The sequence below is a fragment of the Sciurus carolinensis genome, chromosome X (assembly GCF_902686445.1).
Source record: "Sciurus carolinensis chromosome X, mSciCar1.2, whole genome shotgun sequence".
Lineage (NCBI taxonomy): Eukaryota > Metazoa > Chordata > Mammalia > Rodentia > Sciuridae > Sciurus > Sciurus carolinensis.
Genome location: NC_062232.1, coordinates 25983531 through 26001075, shown reverse-complemented (window position 1 = coordinate 26001075; position 17545 = coordinate 25983531). Strand labels below are relative to the sequence as shown.

Here is a 17545-nt window from a genome sequence, read left to right as displayed (position 1 = left end):
GAAGGCAGCTCATGCTATGACTAATTCAAAGAATTCTGCAAGCTTGGATTGACATCAGGTCTTTCACTGCCTGGGATAATCAAAGAATCTGTATAAATCAATCAGACTTATTGACTGCCAGGTCAAGCAAAAAACCCACTCACCTGAGGACATCTCTTCCATCATCTCTAAGGCCATACTGTGCCTTTCATCCCATATAATCTCATGAATATTAAAAGTTAGATTTCTAAAGATTGAGGCTAGATATATGGATTAAGATATTATACCCTATTCAATACATTTAAATTCTACAGATGTGCACTAAAGGGTATACTGTTTTTACTTTTAGCCAGATGAAGGATCAAATTTAAACAATGCCTGAGCAGGCAATTACTGTATAGTGTGATTGGAAAGCTTCTCCATTCACTTGTCACAATGCTGACATTTTATCATTAGAGATCCATTTCTTTGGAGGAGCTCTGGGTAGCCTACAAACAATCTCTTCTACAATACAGAAAGCTCTGAGTATAGCCAGAGCAGTGTTTTCTGAATTATTATGTGATGCAACTTCTAGTTGAAGTTTTGACTGGAAAAAAAAGGAAACTATGTTTGAATTAGAGTACAGGGCAAGGTTTTGGTCATTGATCTTGGATAGAATATTTTAAAAGGAATAGAAAAAATGTTGCTTCAAATAATACCCCATCCTATTCTGATACTTTTCATACAAAAATAACAGAGATTTATTCTTCAAAGGATTTCTCTCCCAGTGGTGGTGACCTTTATATAATTTTTTCTTTTGAAAATTCATTTTGGACTTAGATTGATTGAAAAATTTTCCCATTAAGACCCCTTTTTATACCATTTATCCTATCACAAACAAAGCTATTGGGCTTTGTTTTAGGAAATAATGTTGAGCAATGATTATGACTCCAACATCCCTGACCAGATTAGAGTTTACAGTCGGAAATCAATGCACACAATTAATGGGAAATTACAACATTGCTTGGCAATTTTTAAAGCAAATACAAAGTACAATAGAGAACATGAGAATGACAAGTATATGTGATAATGCATGTGTTCAGTACCTTAATCTGGCCATTCTATACCCCATTTGTATATGAAAATATATACCATAAATATATACAATTTTTACTTTGCAAAAATCAATAAAATTCAAGGAGAGCATAGAAGTATCTCCCTAAAATGAGAGCACTTCTGGAAAGGCATCTGGAGATGTTCTTAATTTCTGTGGCAAGAGTCAGAAGACAAATATAAATTAACAATTAAAGAAAGTCGAGTATGAGATTGTTCTAGGAAAAGGAAACAACATTTTAAAGGTCAAGAATCAAGAGGTAGATAATATATGTTAAGAAATGAAAAATAAAATATCTTTATTTTTATCTAAAGCAGGAAATAGAAAATATTGGCATGCACTATAACATGAAGAAACTTTTAATCCATAATAAGAAATAAAACTTTATCCTATGGGGAAAAAGAATTATTAGAGTATTTTAACCAGAGAGTCATAATTTCATTTTCAAGGGAACACACTCTTTTACAAGTGGGCTGTGGGAAGTTAAGATACTAGCCAAGAGACAGGTTCCATGTTTGAGGAAAGGTATGGTAATGATCTCAATTAGAGTAATTGGAAAATGATGAAATAAAGAAATATTTTCAAGGTATAGGAACAATGCAGTGTTGAGTGTGGCAGCATGCAGGGTTTAACCGAAGCTGAGTATGAGGGGAATGAGAAGAAAGGGAAGTCTAAGATACCATCTTGAAGTTAAGATTTATGGTTCAGTAGAAAAAAAAATGGGAAAGCTCTCTTCCCACTGCACCATCAAACAACAGTTTCCTTTTCCCTTAGTCCAGGATCCCTTCAACTTTATTATTTCTCAAGCAACACTGTATACTAAATTGGCTTTGGTGAATATCTTTTATGCTTAAGAACCAACATTTATATTATTTATATAATATCTAATATTCTGTGTATAATATAAAAACAAAGATCATTTTTAAAATCCCAATGGTAGTCTTTGGGAAGGAGATTTATGTTGTACCAGGTGATCAGGCTTATGCCTCATATACTATATGATACATGACTTAATGAATTACCAGTTAGTAGTCTACCTTGTTCTATACTTCTAAAACTATTTTTTATAAAGGTGAACAGATCCTTGAAGGGAGACTTTGCAATCCGTTCAACATGCTATTTATACTTGAAAAGTGTTAATTTATCCTAATCATACTTATAGTAACAATCAAAATTAATTGCAGCTATATTAGGATTACTTATTATTTATTCTTCTTAAGCAGTAACACACATTACTGCTGTACAAACAATTTCCATATTCCACATTGTGAAAGAAAAAAGCAGTGGGGGGACAACCATCCAAAGCTGGTTGAAATAGTACTCCAAACAAATCCTTAACCAGATGGTTATCTAAAATTCTCTTTTTGAATAGGAGCCGATTCTGAACAGATTGTATATGTGTCTCACCGGTGGAAGTGGATTATCTGTCTTGAATTGGATTGTGATGACGATGACCCTATTCTAAGTAAACCAAATCTCTTGAACTATATAATGAGATCAGGAAGAACATTCAGCCTGAGAACGACAGATTGCAGTGGCTGAGATGATTTTGCTAATGTTTTTTCCAGCTTCTTTCCTTGATGTACATGATCCTGTGGTTTTTTTTTTCCTGCTGAGATTCCTGGTTTTTAGTTCTATGTGCTAATTTTTCTTTCTTTTAATTTTCTTATTTTTATAAGCGGAGCTGAATGAGTGGCAGGAAGCTGAGAAATCTATCTTACAAAAAGGTGATGTGGAAGTCTAGAATCTTCATTTACTGTGCAGTAGGACTGCAGAAAAATCACCAAGAGTAGACATTTGACTGATTCATTCTAATTTCTTCTCTTTAGGCCGTGAGGAGGCAAAAGTTGCTTGAACAGAGTATCCAGTCTGCCCAGGAGATTGAAAAATCCTTACACTTAATTCAGGAATCCCTTGCATTCATTGACAAGCAGTTGGCAGCTTATATTGCTGACAAAGTGGACGCAGCTCAAATGCCTCAGGAAGCACAGGCAAGTACAACTAAATGGGAATGAGCTTCGCTTCTTTCATTTTTATTCTCCAAACAGAATGTTGCTGAATTTCTAACTTAATGATTATTTAACTAATTTTACAGAGGGTTGATTTGATTGACTGGGTTTACTATTTGGAGGTAAGAGGTAATAGAGGTCTAGATTAGTACTGTGAAATTTACCTTTCAATGTAATAAGAATTTGAAATAGAGGTACTTAAAAGGCAGGGACCTTGAGATCTGGCATTTATCCATGTCTTCAAACTATGCTAAAGATAGAAACCATAGTAATGTAGATGATAAAGAAAATATCTTTATGGTACTCAAAGTAGTCTCAAACATTTTGTTATTATGAAATCATAAGTCATCTTTGTTATCATGGGATTATAAGTCATATGACTTCTGGTTTTATGCTAATGTATTGCAAGTAGTTAATAGCACCAAATTAGATAATTTTGCATCTTATCACTCTTGATCATGATGGATATACTCATATGGACACACTGAAACATTCACTCATACTTAATCCAAATTGTGGAATGTATTTAACCAAATTTTGTAGAATGAGAATTAAAATAATAATGAAAACAAATCTAAGTTGAATTTAAAATGAGTAAATTTATGTCATATCTAAATTTTCTTTCACCTTGGGAAGTATTTTTTAACTGTTAAATTTTTATTTCAAAATAACTTTTAAATGCTTGTAAAGTATCATAGGTATTATTTACCAAATGTATTTAGAATCGTGTGGTAGTAAAGTAATGTAGCTACTATTTGAATATTATGTACATATTATGAAAGTAGGAGCCAAGTGTAACTTAAATATACATGCATTGATATCCATGGCATTAGAAAGTAATCTACAAATTCTAAAAGCCCTCTCTGCACTGACTGGTGGAGATACCTGAAGTTTCTCACTTTAAAATCAGTTTTGGGATAAAATACTTGATTTATAAATGATGGTTACAGGGCAGTTACAGTGCATTGAATCACAGTGAAGTTGGTACCCAAGGCATCAATGGACATAAAAGCATGGGTTAGTTTACCATATTGTCTGTGTTTGACCTAGAAAATTGTGCAGAATGTGGGGAAAAGTACAGGTAGTTTTGGTAGGCGCAAAAGGTCTAGAGCAAAGGAATTCCTTATGGACTGCACACCACTGCAAATAGGATGAAAAAAAGGGAAGTATAGGGAAATCCTGATTAAAAAAACAAAACAAAACAACAAATAAAAAAACCTCCTCATTTTAGGTTTTCACTGGGGCAGCAAGAGTAAATACAGTAGTACAAATTGAGGATAGTATTAAACATGACTGAGGATCTTAATATATCTAGTCTCTATATTTTTTTAAAAATGCAAAAGTCTAGTCAAGTTGTCTAAGATTAAATCTTCCTAATACTATCCCAATTTAACTCACATAGAAAATTTTATAGTCAGATCTTAGTTAAATGCAAGATAGAAATAAGAAACCATTAGCTGAATTGAGAAGGAATTCACAATTATAAACTAAATACAAAGAAATAATTGTACTTTTTTACAATTTAGTGATATGACCTTAAAGGAATGTTTAATGAAAGAATGCTCAAAACTTTCTGAATGGAAATTAGGAAAAAATTATCAGAATAAATATTAAATATTAAAATTATAAATTTATACTTTAAAATATATGAAGACTTAATTGTGAAGTTTGAGAATGAAAACAGGTAGCAAATCCAAAATAGACTAAAACTTTTTTTTTTTCTTAGAAGAAAAATGGGGACTTTGGGAAACTTTTTTCTTTAGCCATAAAGCTTAGGGTATAGGACCCTGTGTGTGTTATTTTATTTAGATATGAATTCATGGTTTTATAAGCATGAATATGATATACTAGTTTTAATATATTTTACACTCTCAAAAATTTTATAATAAACAGTATTAAATATTGCAGTTGAAAAGAACTTGCAGCCAAACAGTACATAGGTAAATTTAAGTATATTTACTTAAGAAGCTCAAATCCATTTTCCATATATTTCTGGTTGCACTGGCATTTTCAAGATACTTTTTGACATTAAATCCCCCAAGTGGCAATATATAATATTGGGAAATGCAAGCCATCCAAAAGCTATTGAAACGTTCTTCTTCTCCAAGGATTCAATTTAAGATGAGAATAAATGATTATTTCCTAGGACAGTTATCAATACTCAGATTTACTTCAAGGATTACATTTCCTAAAGCTGAATTGAAAACTCCCATGTAAGAAAGAATTAGAGAGTAAAAAAGTTGTTTGTGAGATAATAACTTAATCACAGTGTGTCAGATACAGGACCCACTTAGAATGCCACCCATATGTTATTTTTCAAACTGTGTGTTTATGACACACATACACAATAGATGCAAATTTTAATGCTTTATATTAACAGCAGCAAAAATGTTTTTCTTTAAATGTGGGTAAAATTTTATTCCCAATTAAAAGATTAAATGGCTTTGCTTTCCCTTTTCAGAAATTGCATAGTTAATTCATCTCTGAGAATCAGGACAAAATGAATGACATTGCCATATTTAGTGCTCTTTTAAATATGTGCCTACATTTTCTGTGAATACTGATAGCACAGATTTGTGGATGTCTGACTCCACCGTGTGGTACACTGATAGTTTTGCTATTCAGTTTTAATCTGTTAATAGATCCACCTTTTCCTACCTTTTAAGATTGAGATCCTCAGGTATATAAATACTGCAGCATTAAGAAAATATATGCCATATTTATAATTTCCTGATGGTTATATTCATTATCTATAAAAGTAGATATAAACCAAGGTATTTCCTTTCATTGACATTTGACTTTTTAACTATATGACAGAAAAGAGCTTCTCATTTCTTCAGTGTGCTGATTAATTAGAAGTTATCTAGCATAATTAGAAGATTGGGCCCTTTGTCTCTGAATTGGATTGAAAAAATTACTTTTTTATGCAAAGATGTGAGCTCACGGAAGCAAAGTTTAATCACTTAGACAATAAAACTACATACTACAAGAATATCAGCATAGTATGACCTATGAGTATTTTCTTTCAAATAATAGCCCATAACCAAACCATAATCTTAAATGGTATTATTGTAGCCTCAGCTGCTCAGTGCCAGCTCACTTGCCAAATTTTATTAAAGTACAAAATTAAAGTGGTAATGTATTGATTGAAGTGGAATAAAACACATAGGCAAATATTTATACATCTAGAAATATATCTTCTAGATTAGAAACCAGAATCTGAAGAACTAGTTTAAAACTAATATGATTAAAAATATAAAAATGTGCATTTCTTTGAAACAAATGTAAAAATAAAATCACCAAATTATATAACTACTAATAAATACATGTCATGAATTAGACTGTGTATGCCTCAATTTTCCAGAACTATATACTGAAGCACAGTTTAAGTTTTGGCATCTGAGATGCCAAAAATCAAGTATCCAGGCTACACCAATCAAGTCAGAGTTGGTATACTCATTCATCCTAAGTTTTAGAAACTCTCCCTCACCCATGGCTGAATCAAGATGTCAATGAAAGGAAGTAAGAGTGATAATCTACTAATGATTTTCTCTCCTTTTCAATTGTCTTCTCACTCTTATGAGAAATGGGGGAAGGTAAAAAATACAGGAAAGATCTACTTCACAAATTCTTTTAAACCAACATCATTTTCAGTAAGGATATTTTAGATTGAACTCAGTGTATTTTTCTCATTTTCATTTTTTCTAATATGTGTTAATGTACTAATTGACTTGGATGGGCCTCTAAATCATTTTAGAGGTCACTGATAATTAGGTTTAAATAGCTACTCACATGTCTTTAATTCTTGAAATTACAAAAATACTTCAACTCACTTTTTCTCCTTTTGCAGTAATTTCAGTTTTTGAATGTAAGAATGATATGTAATAACAACCCAACACAGGCAAGTGTTAAATTTATCCACATCATTATGTGTTGGTGATGCACATTCTGCAAAGGAGAATATAACTCTTCTAGTTAGATTATTGCAAGAAGCAGGGAGTTGCCCAGCAGCAATTGTAATAGCCTAACTATTTTATTTCATGTGTTTCACCTATTTCAGTTCCCATATTTTGTAATCTCCCATACAGATTTATGTGCATGAATCAAGGAAGGAAAATAGACCAATTAAAAAACAGATTATTATGTAAGAATAAGAACTCAAAATAAATTAGAAAATTGGTGCTAATATTTCATTTGCCACACTGGGACATTTGGTATCCCAGGGTATCCACTGCAGACCCAATTTCTTCCTTCCATTTCTTTTTCCTCCCATTTAGTATCAGTAAATAGAAAATAAAATTTTTAAACCAAAATAAGCGGTTGATTTATCCTGATTACATTAGCTTCCACATTGGAAGAATTCATAATTGGGGTCTTATGTTTATAGAAGCTAAAAATATTAACTCACATTGAATATACTTGAGCATACTTATATGTAAATATTTGACAATATCAAAATGAATGGCTTAAAAAATAAAGACATAAATGCAGGTTTGGGTCTATTAGATTGAGTTCATGTTATAATTATCCAAAGAAGAAGAAAGTGGGGAACTACACAGAGATTTGGACCCAAGTATTTCTAACCATATAGCCCTGGCAGAAGTAATTTCCTTATCTGTAAAAGTAGATACAATGGTAAATCTTGTGCAGTTTACTTCAAATCTGCCCTAACACTACCTATTACCCCTATGTGTTAATATATAGAAGTGATTACTTGCCAACTTAGAATGAATGTTTTTATTTGACAAGTTTAATTGTGTGAAAATAATTTTAAGGAAGAATTGGAGAAGATGCAAAAGATTAGATGAATTCCATACATCATGGACTAAGAAGAACTCTATAGTATTATGTCCTCTCAGAAATTATGGTAAAGAAATGTGCATTTTATATTATAAACTCAGAAGTGTACATACTAGGTCTACAATTAAATTATAGTATCTTATTGTAAAAAATATCTTCACAAATTCTAAATACAAAGAGGAAACTAGAAGCTTCACACTATAGTCACAGTGCAGATTCTCCCAGTATTCTATATTTTGAGGAAATTCAGATTCAATGTATTTTCTCAGTTTCTCATATAAAAAACAGAATAAGTTACAGAGAATTATTAATCCAAAATGCATATCCAGATAACACTTTTCATGCCACAATTTGCTTTTTTTTGTTCTTTTAACACTTATTATATGAAATATTATCTCTAATTTGCTTTTTAGTTGTTTTCTTTGTCCACCTGCATTCCCCTCTACCAATGTTCAACTATAAGAGGCTAAGGTCACCTAGCAGATATTCAATGAATATTCAGAAAAATCTACTGAGTTCCACACAGGATTAGTTACTAATTTCGTCAGAGAAATGTAATAGGTAATATGAAAATTTTAAACAGCGAATAAACCCAAAATGGTCCTTGCCATTTTGCAGCTCACAAGAGAACACAGAAGAAAGATCAATATTAAGAAGTTGCTGGCCAGCTGAGTTTACCATAACCATTGAAAACTATTTTTGTAATGGAACTTAATAGTATTATGGCACCTTGTCATAGTGACTTATGATATTGCCAAAGTTCAGACCTTTGGAAGCATTTCCAAAATATAAATGTACAAAGTGTAATTTTTCACATGAAAAGTAATGATTAATGTGAATCATATACTCCAGCCTCTCCCTGTATTACATATTTTTCAAGGAAAAATTAGACATGTGAATGTCTAATGTCTAATGTTTCAAAGCATCCACATAATTTTATTTGATCATTACAACTGCCAAATGGAGTATATGTATCAATTAGTTGTGTTTAAGAGAATATTTGGACAGCCTAGATTAATGGTTGAGGTTGGAGGTAAGAATGGGGTCTGAGTGCAAATGGACATAATGGATCTAAAATTTAATTCCTAGGTAGTATTCTCTCTAATTTCTCTAATCAATTTAGGAATTTTTTTACAAGTGCTGATAAAAAGTTGTGTGAATTTCTTCTTTTATTACTTGTCAAGTTATTATGAAGCATAATATGAAATTTTAAGGAATAATATGCCCATGATCACAGTTACATGTTTTGCAATGTTCCCATGTTTGAAAATGCAGTCATCCGAAATTTGTGACTACATTTTCCTCTAATTTTGTATGTGTTATATGTGAACTTTTCCTCTTCTTGAGAATGCAATTTCAAAATGGCTTTTTCAAAATTGCTAATCCGAGAGTACTATATTTCATTAATAATTAAATTGTCTCATCCTGATGTCTTTTAATATTTTTCTTTCTGAAATATTTTGTTGTTTTCTCTAGAATCATTTTCTTTCTTTGACATTACAAAAGCTCCAATGGTTATTTGATAGTTTCCTTTATTCAATTAAATATTTTAGCCAGGTACAGCTTAATTTTGCTTGCCACTCTGTCATTAATTTGATATATGAGAATGAGCTGATGGGATAAAACATAAAGAGCTCTGCTCTCAGCTCAGTTAATTGTAAAGTGCTATATTGGAAATATCATCGATGTTTGATAAATTTTTTGTTCTATAATTTTTCCCTTTGCCATCTTTAATAAAAAAAGGTTATGTTCAATACAATTTTTTTCCTTTCAACTTTGCATGTGTAGTGTTAATTATGAACATGCTTACTGTATGATAACATGTATTTTAGGTTTTTTGCAATAGCAAGATAATATAATTGGCTTTATATTACTTTTATGAAAATATTTAGTTATTCTGAAAGGTAGTAGACTGAGAATTCCTGTTAGACCATACATAGTTGTTTTCTATCAATAATCTCAGTTTGCTACTTTTACTATGTTTCTGTTGAAATTTACTATTTCTATTGTTTATGAGTCATGAAACCAGTTCGATTCATTTGGGAAAGTGTGAAATCTAACATCAGGAGACCTGTATCTCAATTATCTCTCAAGTTGTCTTTGCTTTGCTTTGTAATACCAAGCTTCCAGAATCTTGAGGGACAGTCTTTAAGAAAAACCAGTATAATCTAAACATAGAAAATTAAATGATTGATTGTAGGTTTGATAAATTCACACTAATTCTTCCTCTAAATAATAATTCTTACTCTTCCCACATTCAGTATTTCCTTCCATAAAACTATATACATCCATACTCTTCATATCTGAAACCCCATCTTTGCTTGTGTGATTCTCACTGCCTGGATTGAGATCACATTATCTTATTCTGTACCCTGCCAAAACCCCTTCACAGCCATATACAGTTTCATTTATGCAAGCATCGTAAAATTTTACCAGATTATACAGTTAATATTAACATTTATGTTCTCTTTGCATAGCATAATTTTTATCATATATATTTCTGCTTTGTGAACTCCTTATATATCTCCATTCTGCTTACCTGGGTTAAAAGACTGTTTTTCTCACTATGTGAAATTGAGTAGTACATGCTGAAAAATTTGTTAATTGAATTAACTAAATGTTATTGATATGCAAGTAAGATTGCATTCTACTTTTATGTGATACATGTCCATATGGGAGATACATTTATTTTTAAATTATTATTTAAGAGTCAATATAATTGTTTAAATGGAATTGAGTTTACTTCCTAGCTATGTTTACTTGGGTATGTCAACATGTCTACCCTCATTTGTAAATAAACATTGTAAATGCTTACATTAATTTGATTAGGATATAGGAAAGGTCTCATCCTTATAAGGAAATATGTAACATCACTTACAATTTTTGAATAAAACTTGAACAAACATTGAACAGATATTTTTACATAAAGTACCTCATCTACTCTTTTGGTATATTAAATTTATGAAAAATTTCCAGTTGTGTTGCCTAATCATTCTGATCAAGCCTCATTGCTGGCTTGTCATTATCATTTTTGGAGATGAGAAAACTGAGGCTCAGAATGGTTTAGTGCTTTGTCCAACGTGACAAGTCAGAACCCTGAGACCTACATCCTTATTTCTCCTAATGCTATTCCAATCTAATTACTCAAGAGCATTAAGTAAGAAGAATTCAACTTCTTGCCTCTCCACATCAAAAATTTTGTCTTTTGGCTTCTGAAAAAGTGCTACTTTTTCTTCTGTCAATATTTGCCACTGTATATGACCCTTGTTCTTTATTCCAGTTCCCTTCCTTTCCTTAGAGTTTTTCTAATCACTTATCTTCTTAGATTTTAAAGATGACTTTACCCACTGGCTGCCTTCATGTAGCCTTAAAAGATATTCAAGTCTGATTGACCTGAATTTCAATATGTGTAGAGTCCAGAGTCTTCAAAAATCATTACAATTGTGTTCATAAGAATGCTTCCTGATCCTTAATCAGGCTTTAGCCCTTGAAAATCTGATTTCAGCTCTCATTATCTACTGACACTGTTCCAACTACAGTGCTCAGTGACTAGCTAATGTACCCTTATTACTACTTATCTCATTGGACCTGTCTCAAAACTAAATGGTTGGCCTCCCTCTCATTCTTAAAATTCTCACATCACTTGATTGAAATGGTATTCTTTCTGTCCTGGTTATCTTCTTCTTCTAATAGACTTTCCCTTGTTGTTTTTGTGTTTTTTTTTTTTTTTTGGGTGCTCTTTTTTTTATATGTCACCTAAATGCCTATGTTTGCCATGAGTCTCCCCTTGCTCTCCCTTCCTACTTCTCTTTAATGTTTGAAACATTGAAATAAATACATATCATACAAAGATACATTGCCACCCTCTCCTTAACTTTCTGTATATAGGCGTATAAATACATAATCTCTTGTGATCAATAAAATGAGCTTATTTCAAAGTATTTCTGATTGATAGTGACACATACTCAGTTGCTTTAAGTATTATCAGTAACACCATTTCTAATTATGATCAGTTTATTTTTAAAATCATTTTTGATTAACATGTATTATTCATACATATTAATGTGGGTTCTTTGTAATATTTCAACACATATCTTCATTGTACAGTGATCCAATCCAATCTTCCTTTTTCCTTCCTCCCTCCCTCTCACCCCATACCCTTTCTACTCTCTAGTAATTCTACAATTGTTTTTTCTAGTTCTCTGAAGACTATTGAGGCATTTTTATGGAGACTGCATTACATATGTAAATTGCTTTGCATAGTATAGACATCTTAATATTATTCTAATACATTAACATGGAAGGTCTTTCCATTTTTTGTTTCTCCTTTCTTTTATCAGTGTTTTGTAATTTTCATTGTAGAGGTACTTCACTTCCTTGTTTAATTTTATTAATAGGTTTTTATTTAATTTGTAGCTGTCATGAATGAGATTGCTTTCATGATTTCCTTCTCAGCAAATTCACTAGTAGTGTATAGGAATGCTACTGATTTTGTGTTCTGCAACTTTACTGAAATTGTTTTTCATTTCTAATAGTCTCAAATTTTAAAATGTATCTTCATTTTCAAAATACTAGAAGACATTCATTTGGGATATAAAGTCATTTAATTCTTGAATTCTACCTACATTTCCAGTTATATTTCTGCCAAATTCCTCATACTCTTTAGTACCTTGTCTCCACATCTTGTTTTTCCTCAACCAGAAATGCTTTTTTTAAGATAGAAATTATGTTGCCTTGCACATGCAGTATGTTAGTTAGGACTCCCACGTACATGTAAAACAATTGAAATAACTAAAGCCAAAGAAATTGGGTATAGAGATTTGCCATAAGCATATTGGGATTTCTCAAGGAAGTCATAGGCAACAGAAAAACTTAATCAGGAAGGGACTAGGGCCCATGTTTTGGTCATTGGTAACAGCCATTCATCATTATCTCTAATGGTTTTGTGTGTTTAAAAGGCCCCAATGGATTGTTCTCTCTTGGGGTCTCTAATATGTTTATAGTTAGTTGTTAGCTGGTAGTAGAGGAACCTGAAAACTCAACTGGTTGGACTCCCAAGGTGACTCACTCACATGGATAGCAGTTGTCTGCTCTAAGGTCACTTGATATTATTTACTGAAGCACTTACCTATGACCTCTTCATGTGACTTGGACTTCATGGAACATACTATACTATATTAGACGGATTCCAAGAGAGAGCACCCTGAAAGTGAGGGTTCCAAAAAGACAGAAGCAGAAGCCATCAGGTCAATTAAGGACTTTTGTTGTAACTGACAGAGAATCACCTCTGCAGTAGATGTATTCTATTGCTTCAGGCAGTCCAAAAGCCAATTCAGATTTAAAGAACTGAAGAAATAAACCCACTTCTTAATGGGAAAGTGGTGATAGGAGCTTATGTTGTGAGTTCTACAGTTGCAGACATCTTTGGGAAGTATATTCCAGTTCAGCCTTTCTGATAGTAGATTTTGCATTTTTTAATCAGCACCATAAGTTAGAATTTCCTAAGCACAGTTCCATAGCATATATGACACAGTTTTAAATATCCATAGAATTTGGCCAGACTTTCTATTGTTCGTTCTAAATATTTTAGAGGAGATCTGATGAATGTATCTGTACACATGGGTTTTTCAATGTTCTAATTATCCATGAGTTGATGATGGCCAGAATTATGTGACACAGACCTGGTTGTTATATCCCATATGTTCGAGGGGGGTTGAGTATTTCATAGCTGAAAAGTACTGACCATAAAGTCTCCATAACATCGACTACTCCTGGCAATGTTTACTAGTCAGATTTCTACTTTACCACCATCCCTGTGGCAACATTTAACTCCCCTGCATAAGTGTCACTCCACCTACATACTCCCACTAAATTTTGTAGATTCTTCAGTATTTCTTGTTCTAAAAATATCATTATATGTTCAGATCAATTCCTAAACCCCAGGTTACATGGGTTCTGAAGAATAAATATGTATCAGTATCTCCCACACATGATACTCAACCAATGAAAATAATATATATTAAAATATGCATTTACTTTAACCTATAATTTAAAGGCAGAATTTTAATTATTTAACTAATTAATAATTGATTAAACTTTGTAATTATTAGCATCAATATACTACAGAATTATAATAAGATATGTATAGAATTTGTAACCATACATCCTAAGGAACTTATCCACTACTGAGCCCATTTTTTTAGGATAATTTTCATTACTCAGTTCAGGGCTTTGTGGTAATTGCTAAGCAAAACTGATGTTATTTTCTAATAATATATATCAGAATTGACTAATTGTTATGAATTATTTTATACTAATATGCAATATACAAATTGTTTTGCATGATAATTTTATGGGCACTGTGGTACATGTTAACAGTTTCTTATTTATGATGATCTGGCAATGTATTTTAAATTAGGACAATTTGACTACTAACTGATTTTTACTGGAGCTGACAGGAAGAAATGAATGAATATACTGTTTTGATTTCAGCACACTATAGGATTTGATACATACCTATAATTGGGTTAATAATTCATAAGTCAAATAAAGATATACTATTGAGTGGAAATTTTAAGGTCCTTACTGAATATAGAAAATGTAGAAATAAAGTTTATAGTTACTTAGAGTTTATAAATGATTATCTGTGGGAAACTATTAAATGTCTATCACACAAGAAGAAATGGCAGTTGACATATTTTACTTCCCTTTTTAAGATCTACAGTTTCCCTGAAATTTAAATGAAAAAAGTCACAGAATGTCTAAAGATCACTATTAAGGAATATTATCTACATGCAAATTTCTCATTATATATTTTTCCCTATAAAACAGCTTATTTATAAATATTAACAACTTGTCATTGGTCAGATTTAGGTGTAATTTCAAAGATAAAACAGTATTATATTAGATATAAATGAAAATTCCCTATAGAGAATGATGTCTGACATAGCTGGCTGTTATCATTTAGTCAAAATGATCATTTATTTTTCATTATACCAATAGAGGAGTAATAAATCATTTCATTTTTTATAATTTATGGTAGGCAAGAAAGTAGTTGCTGTCATTTTAAAGAAGAATACATTGTAGTTTGGTTTAGGAGAGTTTCTAAATTCGATCTTCATGGAACGTTAATTCTCCTTTTTTTAAAAAAAAAGTTTTTTAGTTGTTGATGGACTTTTATTTATTTATTTGTATGTGGTGCTGAGGCTTGAACACCACAGTGTTCATACATACTAGGTAGTGAGTGCCTCATACATACTAGGTAGGCGCTCTACCACTGAGCTACAACCCCAGCCTCTCATTTTCTTTTGTAGTAGCATTTAGAGTTTGCTAACCAATAATGCTGTTCTCCCAACAGAAAATCCAGTCGGAATTGACAAGTCATGAGATCAGTTTAGAAGAAATGAAGAAACATAACCAGGGGAAGGAGGCTACCCAAAGAGTTCTATCCCAAATTGATGTTGCACAGGTATATTTTATTGCATAAACTAAGGATCTTGTTTTATTTACACATTAAAACACTGTAGTCTGTACTAGACAACTTGATTTTTAGCAACATTGATATTAAGAGCATTATTCATAAACTAAACTACAATGCCTCTCTGTGTGGGTTTTCTTGCTTTGTGCATTTTAAAGATAAAATATGTAAACAGATTACTGTTTACTTCATATCAGATTAAGGAAAAACATTGTATTTTCTCAAATGTGTGTACTCTTTGTATTATATGATTTCTAGAAAATATGTTTACTTTCATTCCTACTTAACCAGGAAAGAAGGAAAATGCATTAACAAAAATATGTGAGTGATATTTTATGGAAGGCAAAATTAAATTGGTTCCTCCTTGCATTTTCTTTACAGAAAAAATTGCAAGATGTCTCCATGAAGTTTCGATTATTCCAGAAACCAGCCAATTTTGAGCAGCGTCTAGAGGAAAGTAAAATGATTTTAGATGAAGTTAAGATGCACTTGCCTGCGTTGGAAACAAAGAGTGTTGAACAGGAAGTAGTACAGTCACAGTTAAATCATTGTGTGGTACGTATACCTGGTAACAAGTAACCAACTACCACTTGAGGTTCCTTATTACGAAAATTGCTTTTAGATAACTGCAATAAGTAAACTATTTAGGCTTAAGATTAAGATGAAAAACTGGCCATCTATTGAGAGACAGTAACTCTTATTGAAATAGGAACCATTTAAATGCCTTTAGGTGTCTTTTCTGAATGTATAATTCTGCTAAAGACTATGCAGAATACGAAAGAGGTCTTTATGTGATTCTTATGGAACTTTGTACATATCTTTAAATGAAAATCCATAAAGGAAACATATTAATCTGTATGCAACAACTACATCACTAGTTTCAATATTAATACCATTTCAGAAATAATGGGTGCCAAGTAAGCTAAGTGATGTACACAAGTCATCTCTAATTCTCAAGGCTAAGGATTACCTAAGAGTATACAAAGACAAATAACTGTGAAGGGCATAGCAAGATTATATCACAGGTACTCTCATTCCAAATTGTAATAGCTTTCCTTTGAATATTAGTGTTGAATATATAATGAGAAATGCTATAGGCAAATAAAATAAAAAGGCAAGGAAAGATACAACTAAACTGTAACATAAATCTTAATTTGACTTTGGAATTTTTCCTATTGTTTCTATTAGTAGAAATTCACCAAGTCAGATGATCCCTCTGACAACATAAAACTGGAGTGTGAGGGTGTCTAGGAGAGTAATATAAGTTTTGTTATAACTGTGTGTATTAGGGGTAATCATGGTATAAGTTCACCTAAAATGAACCACTAAATATTATTATCATTAAAAGGAGAAAGGTTTGCTTAGTATTTTGTTCTTTAAGTATTATTTATGTTTATATTCCATAATATAAATGAAAAACAGACCCTTTTAGATATATTTCAGTCATATCATTATGAATGGAAAAATCTTCCTAGCAGTTTAAATTTAAAATATATATATATACTTGTAAAAAAAAGAAATATTTTATTCAATAATACTCATCATTCATGCTGCATTTTAGTATTTTAGCAGCATTATTACTTTAATTATTCTCACCCCCCCCGCAAAATAAATTTTAAATGTAATGACATCCTGTGATTAGCCGAAACTGTAGGAGTAAGTGTGAGAATAAACCTGAACGTATCTCATCTTAAAATTTGCAAAAAGAATTTAAAGCAAAAATGATCTGAGTAGATTATTATTATGAGTAATATTTACAAGGGGAGAGCTATTTATTCTCTTCTAGAAACTGGTCTCTAATGTCACTGCACAAAACTCACATACAATAAATATGAACTGAAAACAACTACACCTTCATAAGTACAATGGAAACAACTCAAGGTACAGGCTCAATTTGTTACTGGTTCTGGCTTAAATGTTAGGACCAATTAAAATGGCCTTTCCAAAAAAATCTTTTCTTTACAACTTGTATATTTTTTGATAACTCAAGATGCTTATGATGTATAATATAATCACACCCTTGCTTTCAAGAAATTTTTGTCTACTAAAACAATCTTACTAACATGGACACAAATGTACATAATGCTTTCCCTGCTTGATTGTAAATGTTTTATTTGCCTACTTAATGAAATGAAGTTAATTTTTCCAGGAGAAATTTAAGATTAATTTATTTAATATTTCATTAAA

General features: G+C 31.5%; 1 protein-coding gene across 4 annotated transcripts in view; it reads left to right on the top strand.

The window, feature by feature from the left end:
- Positions 1 to 17545, top strand: part of Dmd (dystrophin) — a 2099091-nt gene that overhangs the window by 803903 nt on the left and 1277643 nt on the right. For all 4 annotated transcript variants that reach the window (XM_047536255.1, XM_047536256.1, XM_047536254.1 and 1 more), the window contains exons 30-32: positions 2902 to 3063; positions 15239 to 15349; positions 15740 to 15913. In XM_047536255.1, coding sequence (XP_047392211.1) covers positions 2902 to 3063; positions 15239 to 15349; positions 15740 to 15913 — 447 coding nt within the window. The remainder of the gene's footprint in view (positions 1 to 2901; positions 3064 to 15238; positions 15350 to 15739; positions 15914 to 17545) is intronic.